This window comes from Cavia porcellus, unplaced genomic scaffold (assembly GCF_034190915.1).
Source record: "Cavia porcellus strain 051 isolate PalLab524CR breed Dunkin Hartley unplaced genomic scaffold, mCavPor4.1 scaffold_11, whole genome shotgun sequence".
Classification (NCBI taxonomy): domain Eukaryota; kingdom Metazoa; phylum Chordata; class Mammalia; order Rodentia; family Caviidae; genus Cavia; species Cavia porcellus.
Window position 1 is genome coordinate 36,772,689 of NW_026947494.1, and position 21,386 is coordinate 36,794,074.

The 21,386-nt window shown below is 37.6% G+C and overlaps 1 protein-coding gene across 2 annotated transcripts; it reads right to left on the reverse strand.

Annotated features, from left to right (window-relative positions):
• Positions 1 to 1,209: 1,209 nt before the first annotated feature.
• Hmgcs1 (3-hydroxy-3-methylglutaryl-CoA synthase 1) lies at positions 1,210 to 21,109 on the reverse strand. 2 transcript variants are annotated; one of them, XM_005003781.4, is made up of 11 exons: positions 20,942 to 21,109; positions 16,431 to 16,489; positions 9,047 to 9,504; positions 8,580 to 8,705; positions 7,926 to 8,090; positions 6,683 to 6,848; positions 5,435 to 5,605; positions 4,820 to 4,926; positions 4,223 to 4,348; positions 3,858 to 4,021; positions 1,210 to 3,023 (listed from the first exon to the last, which is right to left on the reverse strand). In XM_005003781.4, the coding sequence occupies exons 3-11, from the start codon at positions 9,492 to 9,494 to the stop codon at positions 2,934 to 2,936; spliced, it is 1,563 nt and encodes a 520-aa protein (XP_005003838.1). In that variant the 5' UTR covers positions 9,495 to 9,504; positions 16,431 to 16,489; positions 20,942 to 21,109; the 3' UTR covers positions 1,210 to 2,933. The 2 variants fall into 2 exon arrangements, with proteins under 2 accessions (XP_005003838.1, XP_003470246.1); XM_003470198.5 differs by lacking the exon at positions 16,431 to 16,489 and having other exon boundaries at positions 20,942 to 21,090.
• Between the last annotated feature and the right edge of the window lie 277 nt (positions 21,110 to 21,386).

Genomic DNA, 21,386 nt, shown 5'->3' on the forward strand with positions numbered 1-21,386 from the left:
TTTGGTGGATGAAAAATCACAGGTCAGCTCTTTTTTCCTACCGCCAATTAAGAAAAACGAGAAGTATGTAACTTAAATGTTTTTATGTTAAAGATATAAAATTTTAAATTAAAGATCCTGCTATACTTTTTGCTCTATTGACTTTCACTTTGGAACTTTTTTTCCAAATGTGGTGGCACACATCGGCAATCTGCACATTCTGGGAGGCTAAGGAAGCAGGATTGCAAGTTCAAATACATCCTGGGCAATTTAGCAGGACCCTATCTCAAAATTTTTTTAAAGGGCTGGGGAGGTAGCTCTGCGCAAGGGCCTTGGGTTCAATTCCCAATATAAATAATAAAAGCCAGAAAGAAAAGTGAAGTGCGTGAATAATAATACAAATTTCACAAAGAAAGACAGGGAAGCAGAGAATTTTTTTTTGTACCAGTAATCAAACTCAGGAGCTTGTGCTTGCCAGGCAGGCACTGTACCACTGAGCTACATCCCAGACTAGAACTCTTAAGGTCCTATTATTGCTTATGTTAGGATGCAAGAATCTGCAGAAGTGACTATAGAGAACACCGGCCCATAAAATAAACCTTTACTATGTAGAAGCCAAATAGGACATGATGAATAAACATGAGCTCATTAATATTAGAAAATAAGCTGACTTATTTACTAAATACTAGACTTTTAAGAGTAGATATGAACCTTATGTGTTATCTAATCCCATACACTGCCAATCCAAGAATTCCCTCTATAAAACCCCTGGCTGGGGGATCACGAATAACATGTAACTTTGACTGGAGGCTTTAACTGTAGCAGACTGTCCTCTATTAGCTATAAAACTTGCTTTTCTTGAATTACCAACCCTTAGTTTTATGTGTGTGTGGATTTATAAAGCACAGTAATTCATGGCCTAAGTTTTTATACTATACACATTTACCACCCTATCTGGGGAAATTAATTTCTTTTTTTGAACTGACAGAATGAATTATAAATATAAATTCTTCCACCACAGACAAACAACTCCTTGAAAGGAAGACTTGAAATCCAGTACATTTTTAAAATCCTGATATAGGCTGGGTGCCTTGCTTATTTTGGGGTTTCAGGTATTTGTGGAGAATGAGTGAACCAAAACAAATGTCCACACTTCAAATCGCATATAAACTGATGTCCAGCCTAAACTGTTAGTTCAGAAGGGAAAAAGAATACCCCAATATCTAAAAATATTTCTCTAAAACTTTATTTCAAAGTTATTCACCTCACCGATGATAAGGCGTACAGTTAATGTTCTGTGCCAGTATTAGCAGGCCTGCCCATTGCCGGCAATGGACATGGAGAAAACCATTTCTTGGCACCCAAATGTTAAATTACTGTTTTTCAAAACACACTGAACTCCCAACACTTGCAGAAGTGTTACATGCACCATTTTCCCACCGTTCTTCGTACATTAATCTACAGAAGTGGATATTAAAATGAAGTCATTTTAACAAATTATAGCTGTACAAATCAAAAACTACTGTTAATATTAGACAATAGTATCTTACAAACACTACAGTACATATATCCTTGCAATCTGAAACATTACATCTCATATTTGTGAATGGTTATTTTAGATAACTGAAACTTCACAGAATTTAATAGCAAATAATGTTTTAAAAAATTTAGTTCTGTACATTAGTTCCAACTATCTCTATTTTACAATCTATAAGGCTCATGTCAGAGTTCAGCACCAAAAACATCTATAAAACGTTCCAACCAAACTTTTTTTTTATACCACATGACCTTTTTTTGTGTGTTTTGTTTTTTTAGGTTGGAAATCTAAGAAAAGCTTTACAAATCCTACTTCTAGACTTTGAAGTAGAATAATTTTTTTTTTTTGGCTAGTCAGACTATGTAAAAACTTGGGCTGTACTTTTTTAGTTTCATTGGACAAACAGACAGATACAGACACACACACACACACACACACACACACACACACACACACACAACAAAAGACCATTTACACCAAGAATTTAAGTTGTCAGTCTAAAAATTAAATTTGTAACACTGAAGCAAAAGTAACCTAATAATGCCCTGCCCCATCCTCTTTTCTTTTTAAATTTTTAAAAGGCAGCCAAAAAGTTTCTTGTATCTTTTAAAATAAGGTGCAAAGAAAGACTGTAACAAGCTTCCTCTTCCATACACCCCTACCACCAAGGTTGTGAGCATGATAATCCACTATGAACTGATCTGGAACAATCAATTCTGCAGCTACATCCACAGCTCTCAAACGAACCGTTGTATTCTATGTAGACGCCTGCTCAACGCTGGCATCTGTGTTCAGCGGTCATTACAGTAACTTGTCACTGCTGGCCTGGACATTCTGCAGTATCCCAGAGTCCAGACCACTGTTACTGTCCTAACTCTTTTTCCCCCTCCTTAGGATATGTAATCCTAGGAAAACCATGGTTGCCCTACCATTTTCAAACAAGGTTTGTTCACTTCACATTTTAAGACCCCATTTCCTAAGCTAGAAAAGTTTTTCAAAAACCACATGTACTTTCATTAATCTTGTTTGTTCAAAGTATAAAATTCTTGCATCTTTAAAAAAGAAATTTAAATTGGAGACTAGTACCTCTGCTTTCTTCTCACAGAAGCACATGATTTGCATCATGTTTAAAAACTAGACTTCATGCATATAAATGGCCAGAGAGGTATAAAATTTTACAGAGCCCTTAACATCATTCCAGTACATTTAGCATTGGCTAGACCACAAAAGCATATTAGCAAATTGAGCAAAGAGACTTTTCCAACAACACAAACGATTTCATACGTTCTGTCAGTCACATAAAATTCAAGCAACATGTAATCCTTTAAAACTGTCCCCATAATATATCCCATTCCTCCAACCATTCCAATACCCCCAGCCCCACCCCACTGTGAAGTCTTGCACCTCACAGAGTATTTTAATGCTCCCCATTGCTAATGACAGCTGCTTCAGGTTCTGTTGCTGTTGCAGGAAGTCTTGGCACTTTCTTAGCAGGGCTTGGGATATGCTAAAATGAAAAGAAAACAGGTGTTGGCTCTTTTGATACCCCAGTCTCCCACGCTGAGTCCACAGCACTGGTAACTTACAATGGGTAACTTTGGAGAAGTCTATCTAAATACATATTCTATATAGCTTTCCATGGAGGGAACTAAACATCCATTCTTATCTATTCGCCAAGAGAGAAAAGGAAACATTATTTTTCTTATTATATCTTATATTTGCAACTCAAACACTGGTAGCTTGACTTGCTTTTTAACTGGCATAACAGCAAGAAGCAAGGCTATGCACCTATCAAAACTGATAAGCAGAATAAATAACTTCAAGGTTATAAGATTCTTTGTTTGAAACCTGGCTTCACTACTACAGTCCTGAGATGTAAATTTAATTTCTTGGAGCCTCATCTCCAAGACAAGGATAGTATCATTAACAAACCTTAAGGAGGTTGTTGTAAAATTAAGTAAGATGTAAGTAAAGTACCTACCATATAACCGGAATCTGAATCATAGCTATTATTGTTACTTGGCAATGTTCTGAGTGATGAGATATGGCTCTACATCCCTACTCGCTCTCACTAAGACATACAGCAAATTAAGCCCTCTCTCTAAAACAGCTTTCTCTAAGTTCTAGTATTGTTAATCAAATTTAGCCTTTAGTATATACCTTATACAAGGGAAATAGCACAGCTGGACTCTTAATACCAGAGCCCATGCCATGAAACCCTGTTTTACTGACATTCCTTTAAGTTGTTGAAGCTCAGTCATGGATCCTACACCGTGAGGGCATAGAATGGAAACTTGTAAGCTTGTCAAAGAACAAGACTAGCAAAATGAGCTTTATTTACCTCAGCTGCTGTGTTTGAGTGACCAAGTCCCACTCCCTCATCCAAAGTGTCATCATTTGGAGAGGGGCGTCGAGCATAAGTCCTTCTGTGCTTTTCATCCACTCTAACGAGGTACCATGTTCCTTCGAAAAGTGAATCCACAGAACACTGGGGAATGTAGTTGGCTAAAGGGAAGGCAGAGGATATTAAAAAATAGTTTGGTATAGAACTCCTGGTAATAAAACTAATGAGACAGAATTTTCATATTACTACACAATTTTCACTGATATCAGAATAGTACTAAAGACTTTATAGTCTTAAATTTCACGTTTGAAGTTATGATACCTTTCCAATAGTTTTTATCTAAGCACAATTTAATATTTTACCCAAGTGATGAGTGTCCTCTCTGAGCTTCATGCTTTCAGCGAAGACATCAGGTGCCACACAAGTTCTTGAGTCAAGCCTTGATTTAAGATCACATAAACTTGCTGTTATTTTATCAAGAGCAGATCCTAAAATGGAAACGATTTCAACATTAAAGGCTAACAATGGTATGTGCCAAAGAAGCCTGAATAAAATCTTGCCAAATGAAAATAATCTCAATTTCTTTAAGAACTACTGGCTCTTGTTTAGATAAAAAATAAGATGGTATATACCTGACACAGCTTCATGTGCCCTGCCTAGCTCTTTACCCCATATCAGCTAAGAGATAAGGCAGGAAATAAATGAAAATAAGTAACTTTTCTAAAGTCAGTCCATGGTATATTTTTAAACAACGCCACACTTTCACCAGCTTTTGCTCCTCCTGCTAAAGGAATCCACAAATTTCCTTAAACCTACAGAAATTACCCAGGTAAGGCAGAAACTAACATCTGGTTATGTTGACATCTATGGAGCAGATTCAGGCGCTCATCTAAGTCTGATAAAGCAACCTCTCCACAGTGGGGTTCCAACACATTCTTTTTGAAAGACTCGGTACTGACCTGGTGTGGCATCTTGTGTGACTCTAAGAGAATACAGGGTGGCAGCCAAGCCAGAACCGTAAGAGAACACTCCAATCTTCTTGCCTGCCAATTGCTGAGGTGAGTACCTGTGTAGGGTGACAAAGTGGTTAAGGAGTTTAACTGATCCATACCTACAATGTGTGAGAAGCCATAGAAGGAGTAAGACTCACACTATAGGTCAAAGTGGAAACTATTTTGACATTCTTAAGGATCTAGCTTAATGTTAGTATTATGGTAGGAAATCTAACCTAAAGTTTTAGTATTACAGTGAGCAAACTAAAAGCAAGTTTTTGTTTTTTGGGGAACAGTGAGGCTTACAAAAGTTACACTATAAGCTGTTAACTCTGTTAACAAGAAGTTTGTGTTCAACTGCACATCAAAAATAATAAAAGCATAAAACAGAGGCCAGGAATGTACAAAATGAAACATTTCTGGAAGAGCCTTAACCTGTAAGTCCTTCAAGTTAATGAACAATAGTACAAAAGAAGATAAAATACCGTTTTGTGAGCTATCAACATGCCTGGCATTGGATTTGATCTTAGAAATCTAACAGCACCAGAAAAGAGAAGTTAAATAGCTGAAATTTATACTCACTGTGCTAGAACAGAAGCAAGAGAACCATACACTGAAGATGTATACATATTTCCATTTTGATTTGACACAAGTAAAGAAGCCTTTGTTTTCTGATTAAAGAGTTCAGAACTGGCCTTCATAAATGCCTTTTCCACATCTCTATCAAAGTAAGTGTCTTCTAATTTAACATCCCTGAAAGATTTTATAAAAGACATAGGTACAATTTTAGTGTTCAAAGATTACATTTTTATTATACTAAATGATAATAGTCCTAATATTCAAATCTTTAAGTTTGGGGCTGGGGGTTTAGCTCAGTGGCATAAGCACCTGCCTTGAAAGCAGGCAGTCATGAGTTCGATCCTTGGTACCGATAAAAAGGAAAAAGGCAAAAAAAAAACCCAAATCTTTAAGTCTGTATGATTCTGTCACCTCATTTTTAAAAAGTCAAGTAGCAACACACTAATTGCTATACAAGATGAAAAGTTGTAGAAATGGTTCTTTTTCCTCAAGGTTGTTAATAAATAAGTAAATGCACTTGGCACTCATGAGTTCATAGACTACTAAAACTTTATGATCACCAAATACAATGCAATACTATTTCAAGTCCAGTTGTGTCTATTTAGTTAGAAAAGTTATCTTATAAGAGCTAAGCCTTAAAAATTAAGTACAATTTCATCAGATGGAAAAGGGATACAGGTAGGGAGAAACGTTTAAATATGTAAAACATGCTGGGAACTAAAAATTTAGAAAAAGACGGGATAACACCATTCTTCAATAGTGGCAGTGTACGCAAAAGATGTGGGCACAGGACTTGAGAGAAGCAGGGAGCGTTCAGTGACTGTTACAGTAAATACAGACACTTTGGCAGTTTTTGTTTTAGTGACACTGAAAACAGCTGAAAAGGAAGAAATGAGAAAATCTTAGGCAGAAACGACTAAAGAATTTGTGTAAGTAAGCTACCACCTTTTTGGGACTCAGATTCTACATTGCTAAAACAGATTAAGAGTAGAGGATTCCTAACAACCTTTCAACTAAAATGTTCACATCTGTACAAACTCAAAAAAGTATTCTTAGAGCCAACCATGGTGGCACATGCCTGTAATCCAAGCAACGTGAAGCTGAGACAGGAGGATCACTGCAAGCTCAAGGCCAGCCTGGGCTACACAGTGAATTAACAAAAACAAAACAAAATTAAAATAATAAAACCAGAAAAACAAAATGTTCTTAATGTAGAAGAACAAAAACAAAATATAATATAGTTCCTCTTACCCAAAGGCTTCCAGTCCACTATAGATAGTATTTTTGTCTCTGTTCTGGTCATTGAGGAAGTCATTCAGCATCATCCGAGCCAGAGATTTCTGAACCAGTTTACAATATGGTGAGTGAAAGATCATGAAGCCAAAATCATTCAAGGTAAAATCTTTATCATTTCCCTCTGAAAGAGAAGTCCAAAGAATCTATGACATTTATATAATCCAAGAAATTCCATAGCTTCACTTTAGAATAAGGCTAGGATGTTTTACATCCTTAGATAATAACCAAAATATTCTTTATAATGAACTCTCTCTATACTGTAAAATGTATATTTAAAAAAGACATCAAGAGATGGTATAATATACAGTACTACATCATTCAATTCCAAATTTAAGAGTCATAACTTATGAGAAAGCTATGTAATCGATTTAATGGGTCAAGACCAGCTTTAAAAAATAAATAAAAGGGCCGGGATTTAGCTCAGTGAGTTAAACACCTGCCTGGCAAGTGCAAGATCATTAGTTCAATCCCCCGTACCAAAAATAAATAAATAGAAACACTGCAAACCATGTTTTCGTATTAGTGTAGGCCCTGGTAAAAAAGTAAGAATATCATTGTCCTGCTAATACACATTCAAACATGCAATTATGTAGATGGAAATGAAATTTAATCCTCTCATGACCTCTAAAATGCAAAGTTGTACTGTAAAGAAAGCATACTTTCTGTAACACTGTATATAATAGCAGTAATTCAAACACCACCCTTTTCAGTGCCTCAAGAATTTTTCAAGGTTAAAGACTGAGATTAATGATGACACTTAAAAATACAAATTCCTGGTAAGCATGAGGTCATGAGTTCGATCCCCAGTACCACACACACACAAAAAAAAACAAAAAATAAAAAACAAATTCATAGGGATCACTTCAATAATGTTATCTATGTTCTATGAATCATAGTTGTAAACTAAAACTTTGTTAAAATATCTTCCAAAAGATGAACAAAATTCAAATCATTTTTTTCTTTTCAACGAAGGGTTAATTAACGTAAGTATTTTTGCAGACATATATTGCATTTTAAGAAGTTTCCACTTTACAGTCCCAACCACGACAGGAAAATGCTATTTGGTAGCTGAGCAAGGAATAGTAAAATGGTACTGAAGGCTCACACAAAGAAGCTTCTCACTAAAGTTACCCAGCACAGTACCCCACTGTAAACAGACACCAAATCCTAGGAAAGTGTGTAAAAGAGTAAATCTCACCTTTCTGCCACTGGGCACGGATCTTTTTACGGTAGACAGAATAGCAGCGGTCTAAGGCACTGAGGTAGCACTGTATAGAGAGTTTTCCATCCACTATTGGATATTCAGAGAGCATATCAGGCTTGTAAAAGTCGTAGGCATGCTGCATATGTGTCCCACGAAGCCCTAGTAGTGCCAAAAAGAAACATATCTATGTATTTCTGGTTCTTGATGTTTTCGTATTAGTAGGTGCCCTGCATTATCTAAGGATCTCCCTCAACAAATTAATTTTTACCACTATAGAAAACAGAAGGGCTTCAGGATTACGGGAATTAAAAGGAAACACAAAAGTAACCATGGACAGTTCTGTAATTCCCTTCATGCAAGTTTCATAAAAATACCTGGGAGATGATAGTTGCTATCCTGAAGACAAATGAAATTTGTCTATGGGCAAGTTACCCCTTTAAGTCCTCGTTTAAACTTCACTGTAACCTATTTTAGTTCTCTGTAAATGAGGGTACCACATACCTCACAGAAGTGCTATGAAGACTAAATGAGTTAGCGAGTTGTGCTTACGTTTCATAAGCACTCAGACACACAGTAGCCTCTTGCTACTTTCAAATTTTTCAGAAGAGCATGTCAATTAAATAAGTAAATAAACATTTTCCCACTTACCTCGGTCAAAAACTAAAGGAGCATTTGGCCCAATGAGCAGAGCCACAGCTCCAGCTCCACCTGTAGGTCGGGCATTTCCTGTGGCATATATAGCAATATCTCCTGCAACTACCAGGGCATACCGTCCTGAAAAACATTTTTTTGTCATTTCACAAGGTGTTTAGTGCCATATATGTCATCCACTTAAACGCAAGTCTTATATTTTCCCAGAATAAGCTTTCCCCATCTCTAATGAAGAAAAAAAAAGCTCTAACTTAATTTTGAATAAATTTTTGACCTACAGAATAAGATAACCACAATCCACAATTTAGATTAGCTGAAAGGCACAGTTATCTCTGGATATATTTAAACAATGATAACTAGTAAAACTGTGCACATGGCATTAATTAAAAGGTCATTGGGTCTATTCATCCAAAGAGTATTTATGTAGTTTTTGGCTTTTTACAGGGTTGAGGAATGTAACATACCATCCCAAGAGCTGGATTCAATCCAGTTAACAGCATTGAAGACAGCAGCTGTGCCTCCGTAGCATGCATTAGTCGTGTCTATTCCTTCTACGTCTGTATTCCCAGATTCCTCAAATAGCTGCATCAAATTACTCTTCACCGACTTTGATTTGTCAATAATTGTCTCTGTTCCAACCTCTAGCCGCCCGATGCAATCGTAAGAAAGGTTGTTTCTTTCCATCAGATTCTGAACCACAGTCATGCAAAGAGAGTTGATATCCTCTCGATCTGTGCAGAAGCCCATCTTTGCCTGGCCCAAGCCAATGGTATACTTTCCAGCATCGACACCATCGTATTTTTCCAACTCTACTTGATCAACATATTGAGAAGGAAAATAGATCTCCAGGGCAACAATTCCCACATCTTTTGGCCAACATGCTTCTGCATTCAAGGGAAGTGACCCAGGCATGGTGAAAGAGCTTTAGAAAGACAAAAACAAATTATTTGAGGTTATAAATTGCTGACGTTCAAGATCAAGACTGAGAAATAGATGTTATGAGTTTAACAACAACCTAAAGGATTACTTCAGTTTCTCAGTTTAAAACATTTTAATTAGGGCAGTCAAATATAATTACGTGAAGAAACAAGTAGAATACTACCCTGTAAACTTATAGCCTTTTAGAAAGGCTTCTACTTCTTATTCAGAACAGGGTATCTTTACATTTGAAACATGAATGTTATAGGTAAGTAACACCTAAGTAAGATTTTCCTATACTGTGAAGAATTATGACATAAATGTAATACCAATTTAAAAATACAGCAAACAAATCATAATTCAATTGTCTGACTTTTTCCAGACCACCTAAAATAGTTTACAGAGATTATTCATCACAGATGTAGTATTGAATATACTTAGCTGTTCACTGCCAATCTGTATAAGGCTTCTTTTATTACTTTATCCCCACCAAAGAAGCTAAATTAACACTGACCCATAACACTGACCTTTTGAAAAACAAAGACACATTCCAGGATTTATATAGGCTTAAATACCAATATTCTACTTCTACAGCTAGTGTATAGGGAATCAGTCAGCACAAAATTATTATGTCACTTATCTTCTAGATCCAGGGGTTGAGTTGGGAAGAAATGCTGATAATTTGAAAAATGACAGTGCATATTATCTTCGGGTCAACTAACTCTTAGTTCTTAAAACCATGCCTTCTTTTTTAAAAAGGCATTAAAAGATGGACTCTTGCCATACTGTGAAGATTTTCAGTAGTATCTAGGTTTACTTATCAAAGTAACAAAATCTGCTATCCCTCAAGGCCACTGCTATATGCCTATCCACAATCACTTAATTAACCAGAGCTTTAAATGTCTTTTTTAAATGTTGTATTAGTCAAGAAATGAGAAATTACTTTAGAGAAAGATTTAATCACAAGAGAGGCGATTTAATCCAGAGAAATGGCTACAAATTTGTCTGCTGAGCTGGAGAAACAAAAGGAGAAAGGTAGATCTTCAGATCCCATGAGCTCACACTTGTACTGAAGCTGCTGGCGCTAAGCAGGAACCAAGACTCACACTCCAGCTGCTGCCGCCGCCACTGATGAGAACAAGGGAGCTACCTTCCTTCCACCTCCTACTCTCATGTGGGCTCTTCCACTGGTGTTCTAAAACCCAGCTGGAATAGGTGTCAGGGAAATGTAATCAGGCTTTGAAGAGCGGTACAGCCCGTCAGTTTTACAGAAAGACCCACCCACGTATCTAAAATTCTCCCATGTTCTTTTTAGGTGGGACATAACTGGATGATGGTATGTAGTTGGTAGAATCTGAGCTCTTCATTGACTGAAAGACCTGGTCTACGAATTACCTAGGGTAAACTGATTCACTATCCTCAGTGTTTGACAACTAAAAATGAAAAGTCAGTATCTATGTCATTTGTTCTCTGTCATTCTCCAAACTCTGGTACAATCTTAAGATATAACAAAATTATTTTGTCATAGTGAGTTAAATTAATGAAATCTTAAGAAAATGCCTAAAGCAGAAAAGTGTTCTGACATCATAAATCACACCTTTGATGGCCCATAGGTGATCAAGCTATGAGTATATTAAAATCTAAAAAATAAGCACTTAGAAATATAATCTCAAATCGTAAGCTAAAGGTCTTAAGGAACACTTCCAAACACAATCATATTCGTGCTTTTTTTTTTTTGGATTCATCTAAAGAATGCTAACATGCTGCATACTGAAACATCTGAATTCAGTTTAGTGGGAGACATCTGTGTTTTCTCAAATATTCAGTCTTGTGGAATTATTAGATTAAAAACACATAATAACAAAGAAGCAACAACACGTAGTCACATTAGATTATGAGGAATTACCTAACCCAGCCTGATGGCCAGGGATGGAGCGTGAGGAAAAGCTGGCTGGCTATAAATTCCTGAAGTCTTAGAAAAAGGTAGGGGGCTGGGGATTTAGCTCAGTGGCATAAGCGCCTGCCTTGCAAGTGTGCAGTCGTGAGTTCAATCCCTGGTACCGATAAAAAAGAAAAAAGACAAAAAAACCAAAAAAATGAAAAAGGTAGGAATAATCAGTAAAGCACTCCACAAAGACGGTGGGGAAAATTTTTCAACATAGTGTGGACAACATAAAGAAAGACACACTGCAAGGAACTAAGAAAAGTGTTTACTAGTCTGTTAGCATGAAACCAGAAACCCAGTGAGTAGATGAGAAAAATTCTGGGTCAAAAGAACTAGACAAGGGTCAGATCATGGAAGTTTCAACTTTATCATGGAAAGTTTTAAAAAGGAAAATTAGAATCATATTGTTTTCCAAAACCAGAAGCAAGTTAGTAGATTGCAAACTTTAAAAAAAAAAAATGAATCAAAAACTAGAAAATATAAGATGCACGGCATAGTAAATGTAAAGAATTTGCCCCCCATGGAACATGTTTAGTTATTCACAAATATACTGCATTGCGATATAAAGTGTAGTCCTTATGAGGGGTCAGTTATAGTCAAAAAGTCTGCCTCACTCTTACAGCCACAGGTGCTGTGCAGAGAATGGATCTGAGCTAGGAAGCAGATACAGTAACCTAAATTAAACATGAGCCATGAACTACAGCGACTGCTCCATGAAGGGTTAAGAAAGAACAACTTCAAAAATACACATACTAGCAGAAATTATAACTGACAGATACTATGAAAAGGAAGAAATGTTTGGGAATCAACTGTTTTGACTTGACAGGGTCGCTATCACATCCTCTAAATAAACAGGAAGCGCCTTTCCACTTCGTTCTGTCCCTCCCTCTTTCATACAAGCTCTGTTGTCTTGTGCTCCTTCCCCTGGTAAGCAGGGTTCAACCAAACCAGCATTCAGAACTGCCACGGGGAAATGGAAGAGAACAAACTCAGACAGGCTGCCTTGGCCTCTGCCATTTCACCAACAGTTCGGATTTTCTCCAGTTAAGCTTTGCCACCCACTTTCACCTTATATAGGGTTTTATGTAAGATTCTCAACTCTGCTTCATGCAATCTACAGTAAAAAGTCAATAATTGAGGTAAGTGCCAAACATCACCCAATTTTTCACTCTACTCAAATTATCTATATAACGCTCCCTCTATTTGCCACTTAATCTATCCATTATTCTAAACTATTGAGTGGTTTCTTCAACAACTCATCTCTTGGTTCTGCTATTGAAATACTTTATAGACCTACATAAGGCAGCTCATCTCACCCATGAAATCTTTCAAATCCTGTTAAGCTGAGTGTTCTTACTCTCCCTAAATTCATAACATCACCCCAGGCAATTCTCAATTATAATTATCTCTGGCATTTCATGCGTTTCCTTCTATACTATCGTATTTTATCAATGAAGAGTCACATTTTGACAATCAACAGACTGAAAGTCCCAGAAACAATATTGAAGTATTTTTTTCACCACAAGTGGCCTGGGAAAGATTGTGAATCCCTAAGTAGGAGACAAAAGAAAGAAGTCAGAGGAAAGTATTAAAACTTTTTTGTTTATTTATGAAACCTTCAAAGGAATATAATATCACAGATACTTTTAGTGGCCCAAAAGATGCTACATGAAAAACTACAGGTATCAGTAACTCTGGATCAAAGAATAATTCAGATAAAGCAGACTAGAAAATTCACCGGTTCCTCAATGTACTACCATTTGTATTTTCCTTCTCTTTAAATGTGCAAAAGTGAAACATGACAAACGTATGGTCTAAATCTAAAAGAGCTCTTTTGATAAGTACGAATAAAATTCTAAGTATTCAAAAAACTATTGCCTCTGAATTGGCACTAAAGCATCTTACATTAATCAACATTTTCTGCTATTTTACTTACAATTATGTATTTGTGTCATAATATAGACAGTGAGTCCACAGACTGAATGTGTCTTCCCAAAATTCCCATGTTGTAACACCAACCCTCAGTGTTTGTGGAGGTAAGACTTTGGGGTGGTGATCAGTTTTAGATAAGGTCATGAAGAGGGACTCTCATTATAGAATTAATCCTCTTAAAGAGACCTCAGGAGCTTGCTCAAGCCCGGTGGTGTGCCTGCTCTCTCTCTCTGCCAGGTGAGGACAATGAGAAGGCACTAGCACCAGCCACTGTCCAAGTACTCTGACTTTCAGCCTCCTCAAAGTCAGCCTCCTGTTATGCTGCTTGGAGTTTTCACTGCAAATACAACTGGAAAAAAATTTTTTAAATTTAATGGCCAAAACAGAGTTTTTTATGAGTAGTTATTGTCAAACTTTCAAAATTGTATTCTATTTAGGAAAAGTTATTGTGCATATTTGTTTTATTTTTTAAGAGTAGGAGTCAACCATAATACCCCATTCTCTCATAAGGCAAAGGGTTACATTAATCAACAGTTTCTGCTATTTTACTTACAATTATGTATTTGTGTCATAATATAGACAGTGAGTCCACAGACTAAATGTGTAAACGCAAGTAAATGCCTACTATTTAAACCACAGTGCTATTTTGTTATGGTACCCAAACAGATTAATAGAGTCTGGCCATCTCAAATAGAATTTCATAATCTTCTCAAGTTTATAGATTTTTATATGCCCTTTTTCCACATCTGCCACAGCCTGACCAGCTCTGATCAATTCTTTGCATTATACTTAATGACATAAGATATCGGTTACTCTTAAACCCTAGAAGTATGAAATTTACTTCATTTCAAAACAAAAATTAGCTAAAATATTTCAGACATAAAATTGAATCACTGCTGTGATTTTGATGTGGAAATTTTTTTTCATATTCTCTAACTTGGTCAATGTTACTCATTCTTTCAGAATTTCTGATGTTCTTCATAAACAGCTATCCAAATTAAAAACCATAGTTTTTGGTTAAAATTGAGGAAGAGTGTAGCTAAGAGAAAAATCAACACAAGGAATTAATTATATCCATGCCATTTACAAGGACATAACGTTGGTAACATTTTCAATCTAAAATGTTGCTTTAAAATATCCTGTTCATGCCAGGCATGGTGGTGCATGCCTGTAATCCTAGTACTTGGGAGGCTGAGGCAGGAGGACTGCCATGAGTTCAAGTCCAGCCTGCACTGCATGGTGTGACCCTGTCTCAAAAAAAAAAACCACCCACTTTTTAAGCACCTGCTGTGTTGTCCTCAAAGATTCTCTAAAGTAGGCCATATATAAACTGGGGTGGGGGCGGGGCCCCCAGCTAAAGGTTTGAGATGTTAACATTGTATGTCAACCCTTTGCCTTATGAGAGAATGGGGTATTATGGTTGACTCCTACTCTTAAAAAATAAAACAAATATGCACAATAACTTTTCCTAAATAGAATACAATTTTGAAAGTTTGACAATAACTACTCATAAAAAACTCTGTTTTGGCCATTAAGTTTTAAAAATTTTTTTCCAGTTGTATTTGCAATGAAAACTCCAAGCAGCATAACATATTTATAATGAAGTACATAAGTTTTATTTTTTGAGTCCACCTGTTAAAAAGGTAGAAAAGGTACACGTTTCCCACAAAAGTCTTTATAACCTAATCCAACAAAAAGTGATAAAAAAAAAAAAGTGAGAGAAAAGTCTTTTCTTCTTCAAGTGACTGCTTACCCCCTCTGGTGGACAAAAGGAGCTTCACAATTTATTTTTAGAGTTAAAAAACGGGTAGGAACACTTGTCAATACTGGACTTTATACCGTAGAGGCTCCCTGCCAAGGGCAAGAAAAGAACCACCAAACCCCCTACAACACGTGAAACACGGTGGGGGCGGGCACCAGTTGAGACACTGGTGCAAGGATGAGCCCATCCTTCTAGTCAACTGTAAGCAAGAGATGTCAAGCATCTGCCCCCAGGCTACTATGCTAGCTAGCCTCACAACTCTGCCTCCATTCTCTTCCCTGAGCTAGGCCATGTTGTCTTTTGAAATCACATGCCTACTGATCAACTGTGATGCCATTTCAAACGTTTCCAAATGTCTCTTCTATTGCATGGATTCAGTCACTCTCTCCCAGGAAAGGAGCTTTCCAAGAACAGGAACTGTGCCTTATTTATGTTTGTGTCCCTGGTATCCAGCTCACTGTTCAGCATCTAACAGATGTTAAACAGATGTTGAATAAATGAAATCCTACTAGCTTTCTAACCTAGTAACAACCACAGGAAATTATAACACTGAAATACAAGAAAAAACAGATTCAAAAAGAGGTGCTCCATAGCAATATGAAAAATACCTGCAAATAATTATATCATTGGTTCAAACACATTTATAATCGCTGTCTACTCTTAGTGTCTGGAGTGCTGGGATCACAGGTATGTGCCATCATGTCTGACACTATGATTGTTTCTGATCAAGTAATTTATTTGATTACATCTTATTGTCTATACTTTTTCTCTTATGACTGAAAACTAATTTTTAAAATTGGTTTCTAGATTTTAAACATTAGCTTCATCAACATAAAATCAGAGCCAGGCATCGTGGCGCATGTCTGCTATCCCAGCACTCAGGAGGCTGAAACAGGAGAAGCGTTGTGGGCTACAGGTCAGCTCAAAACACATAGTGAAACCCTACCTCTAGGGGCTGGGGATTTAGCTCAGCAGGCATAAATGCCTGCCTTGCAAGCAGGCAGTCGTGAGTTCGATCCCTGGTACTGATAAAAAGACAAAAAAAAAAACAAAAACAAAAAAACCCTACCTCAAAAAAAAAAAATAGACAAAAGAAACAGCAAAAAAACCCCAATCAGTCACCTGAAGCATTATAGAATTAATTTTTAAAAGTATAGGTAAACTTAAAAAGGGTTTTAAGAATATATGGCACATACAAATGGTTATTTGCTCTAGGATAAAACTTTAATGCCCATTTTTCATAAAAGAAGAACTCTATGTAAGCAGCATGGATGACATGATGATGCCATACCTGCGGGAAGGACAGGGAAATGCAGTCTCCAGGTTCGTCACCGTTTCCTCCTCCCGGCACTAGGAATTTCAAATAAGAATTTCTTTTAAAGTCATAAATCACCACACTAATGTCAAGTAAGAGGACTTAAATTCAAAGCTTAAATAAGTACTTCCTTATCCAATTACATTATGTAGAAAAGAACATCACATGTGCCTAGGGGAAAAATGGTTCCTAAGGCTTATACAACTCTTCTCCTTATTAGCCCTTACGGTGGTATGTTCAACCCTGATAATAAACATTGTCAATCATCAACTAAAGCTTTAAAGAAACTGTGGTATTAAGAGGTGCAGTCTTATTTATTAAATTTGGGTCATCAAAAATTAGGAGAAAAGAATATAAATAAGTTGTACTGGGCTAGTAAATTCCTGCAGTTAAGAAATGTATATGTTCAACAGTTTATTCTGCACGGGGGAGCTTGTGACTTTAGTGAAAGCTTCCAAATTGTGCCACTTCGAACCTTAAACTTTCTATAAAATAAAGCTAATATACTCTCCCCTGCTCATTGTGAGGGACTGTTGAGAAGCTGAAGTATGAAGTATGTGAAAAATGCTGTTTGTGAAAAGAACCAGTGCTTTATTATTATCCTGGTTTTTACTAGCATTTTTCAAAGAAAAAAAAGGTTTCTAACAAGGCCTAATCATTTTCACTTATTTCAACTCATGTTATTTTAGTTCGGCCACTATCACTCCCCATCCTTTGAGAAAATTTCTTTCTCCCTTGTGCTATTTAGCAAAACTTTACATCTACATTATCTTAGATAACTTAAGAGCTATCTAAAGACTTTAGTTCCTTTACTGTATAAAGTTTAACTCTCCTCACATGAAAGAAATAAATCTTGAGTTTCTACACCTAAAGACAGTTTGAGTTTCTATACCTAATTACTACATTCCCAAAAAAGTCTCATTACAGTATTTCATATATTCATTTTTAGTCAACAACTACCTCTAATTCTTTGTCTCAAATTATGCTTTTGTCTGCTGTAAATTAAGGGGATTACCACTGCTTAGCAAGGGACAAAAAGCATGATTTCCTCTCCAGGCCGAGAGGACTTCTTGAAGCCATATATATATATATATATATATATACATAAAGATATATATAAAGATATATATACTTGATGATTTGCAGTAAGAAAATTTCTCCTCTGGCTCCTTCCTTAACCTTCATTCAAATAAGTGGTCAGATAAATTAATCTAGCATACATTTTGGTACATGATAAACTTTCCAATTTATCAAATATGATAATAAATGTATCAAACATGAAATACAAATTACCTGCTGATCTTGTTCATTATTACTAGGGATTCAAGAAATTGAGCAAGAATTGGAAATCTTTCTTCTTTAGCATGATACAAACAAAAAGTACCTAAGAAATCCTTGCCCTTGCATGTATTCTCTGGTGTAGTCCTAATCCTTAAAGTAAAAAATATAACCCTCCCCACCGCCCCCAATTATTGATCCTATTAGACATTCTCTTGTTTTGGGGCGACAGTATGGGCTTAGTATGGGGTATCGAATGCAGGACCTCTTGCTTGCCAGGCAAGCCACTGAGCTATATCTTCAGCCCTCTGACCTATCAGACATTCAATTCATATTTCAGAGTCCTGGTCTGTTACCTCTTCTTGGAAGTCTTCTCAGATAAATCACACGCAATGCGAATCTTTTAATCAGGAACCCACTCCCTATACAGGTATATGATTCACTGAAGTCTTCATAACCTATTCTCTAGTTGAAAACTACTTTATGGGGGATACTCTTTATCTGTTTTAGATTCCTAAACTCCTGTTGGGAGATATACTTTGATTCTTTTGAAATATCCCTTTGAGAACCTGTTTGGGTGGCCAAATTTAAAGCATAAATTGTCTAGATAGATTCAAATGCTTGTAAAGACCCTTCTAGTAAGTTCCTTTTGTCACCACTTTGAGATCAGCTATACAACCAAATAATTGGGAGTTTAAGAAAATTTCTCTCTACCACTACTGTTCAATGCAAAGAGTATATTTCACTTGTTCCCAGGCCCTAATCTGAAAAAAAAATTGTAAGGAGTCCAAACAGAATCAGAACAGAGTATTTTTTGGCCTTGTATTATTTATACCCATACACAACCACAAACCCTTCAAAGATGCACACTAAAAGTTTCAAAAGCTCAGTTTCCCTTCCAAGTTAAACGAACATCAACATGGGCCATGTGTTAGAATAAATATTTAAGAATCTAGTGCTGGCATGTTCCTATTAGATTAGGCAACCTTTTAAATCTATACTACCTTCTTTAGAAAGGTTAAAGTACACACCTTTCTATGACATTTGGTTTTAGAATAACCCAACATCAAATATAAGATTACTCCTTTCTACTTGAAAACTATCATTGTTTCTCCAGCTTTTGGCTAAGTGAAACTAATTAGAGATTCTAATATACAGCTCACCAAGCTCCTCCAATCACATCTGACTTTCAGTTCCACCAGATTATGTAAGATTTGACCAGGTTCAAAATCATTCAAGAAAACCTATATTACATCTGAAAGTTTGCCTTTCTTCTAAGAAAATACCTAAAATCTGAGCAAAAACCTCAAACTCAGTCCCACAATTAAAAGAAGACATAAAAACAAGCAGGAGGAATGTTTAAGAAAAATAAAATTAAAAGTGAGTCACAGATGATATGACTTTCCATGGCTTCAAACACATGTTTTTTTACACTTTCTCTTGCCAGCACTGGATACACCTTCTGGGAGCTGACATTTACTACACTACAACTGAACTGAACTAAAACTTAACCAATGTAGGAGAAAAGTATCTACAAAGGTTAGACACAAAAAACCACTTTTCTCTATTTTCTTAAAATGCTATCCCATGCTAGGTGTGGTGGCACACATCTGTAATCCCAACACTCTGGAGGGTAAGGCAGGATTGCTGCGAGTTCAAGCCCAGCCTGAGCCATATAGCAAGACCTTGTCTCAAAAAAAAAAAAAAAAAAGCTATCCTAGATCTGCATCTCCACACAAAAATAACTATTTAAAAATTTTATGTATGTGTGTACTGGGAATCAAACTCAGAACCTTAAGCTTTCCAGACAGGGACTATATCACTCCCCTACATCCCTAGCCCTGACATTTAAATTTTTGATCAAAAAAACCAAACTGCTTAGATAGCTCAACATGCAAAGAACAACTTGTACAGATGCATGGTAAGGTCTTTTAATCTGTTTTGCAGCTCACAGAATCCGTGCAATAAAAATCTAAATCTCCATCTCTAACAAAAATACTGGAGTACTTCCATTTATCTGAACTTTGTCATTCATCTTGCTATTTTTTTTCATGATTCATCCCTAAAACACAGCAGATGTTAACAGCAACCAGAACACATCATCCTACTGCAGCAGGTTGGTCAGGTTGTAGGAGGGGCCACTAGTGGGCAAAAAAGAAGTCAAAGATGCCCTGAGGCCAAGGCAATAATGCAAGTGTGACAAGGAGAAACAACTTCACAATACCTGTTCCCCAAATCCCTCCTACAGAGTACATTAGAGGAATTCTTTCTGTATCTCTGGTCAGAGCAAAATCCTGCATCCTCTTCATTTACGATTCACCATTAAAAAGTAAACTGTTTGCAAAGATTCCATACACTTAGACTAGAAATGATACGTCTTCGATAAAAGCTAAAATCCGTTTATTGATTCTGTGGGTGCCTGCCTTCTACATCACCCTACCACCTAGGGCAGGTCCTGAAATCATTAACAGGACAGAGGTGTGACATTCCAGAATACTGAGGAAATTATTTTATATGAAGGCGAACATTCAAAATATATAAAGACAGACAAGGATAAATGGAGGAAGGAGGCAGGAATTTTGTTAGATTTCAAGCAGGCACACACTGAAGGTTCCAGGGCATCGGTAATCCTCAGGGTCTAAATCACACTTGCGATTTCTTGCACTTGAGCTGGGGAAGAAAAATAACTCTGCCATCTCCCCTTCCTCCTATTAATTCTGTAAGTGACAGCAGGAAGACACACCCCCTGCCAATCTGCAAGCCTCCATGTAAGCCTGATTGTCCCCAATCGCACAGGCATCTCTGCCCTAACCCAAAGCTCCGGGAACTCCCAGGCAGCCCAGCTTCCCTCTCTTCTCCTAACATCCTCAATTCCCCTGCCCACGGTGATCACCGCCACCACTCTGGCCCCTCCAACTCCTATGTCATTAGAACCCCCACTATCAATGCCCTTTTGCCTTTTCCCATCCGCGACTCGCCAGCCGACAGCAGAATCCCCGACACCCTACCCAGGCTCGCCCCTGGAAACACCAAGCCCCCGCCCAGGGACCCTGCATGCCCTGCATCCTCCAGAGCAAGCAAGGTCCGCGCCTCAGCCCTGACCGGAGCGGGAGCCAGAACTCCTCAGGGCCTAGTCCAAGGACACAGCCTCCTCCCGGCCCACATCCGCCTCAGCAGCCCTGCTCTCTTTCCCCACACCGGACACTCACCCAAACGTTACCGGGAAGTGACCTAGTGAAAAGAGCACGCCGCAAAAGGACAGGACGCGGAGCCCGTCCTCCGCCAGCTTTATAATCGCCGACCCGCCCGACTCCGGCACAGCCGGGGAGCCGGTGGGAGGCGGGACAGCGGCTCCAGCAGCCAATTGCAGATGGCGGAGTAGCCAACTAACGCCCGCCCCCCGGTCCTATTTCTACCAATCGTAAGGAAACTAGAGTCTGCGACTTGCTAGGGTTTTCCCTCGTGGCTGGAAGGGCGGGGGGAAAGGGCGGGGACAAAGTTTGGAGGCCAAGGAAGTGGGGTGAGACAGTGACGCACGATGGCCCGAGAGCCCACCTGCCAATGACAAAACGGGGAGAGAAGGCGAGAGGCTACGGGAGCGGAGTGAGAGTTTCTTTGGCCAATTGGAACTCAGTGAGAAGAGATGGGGTCCAA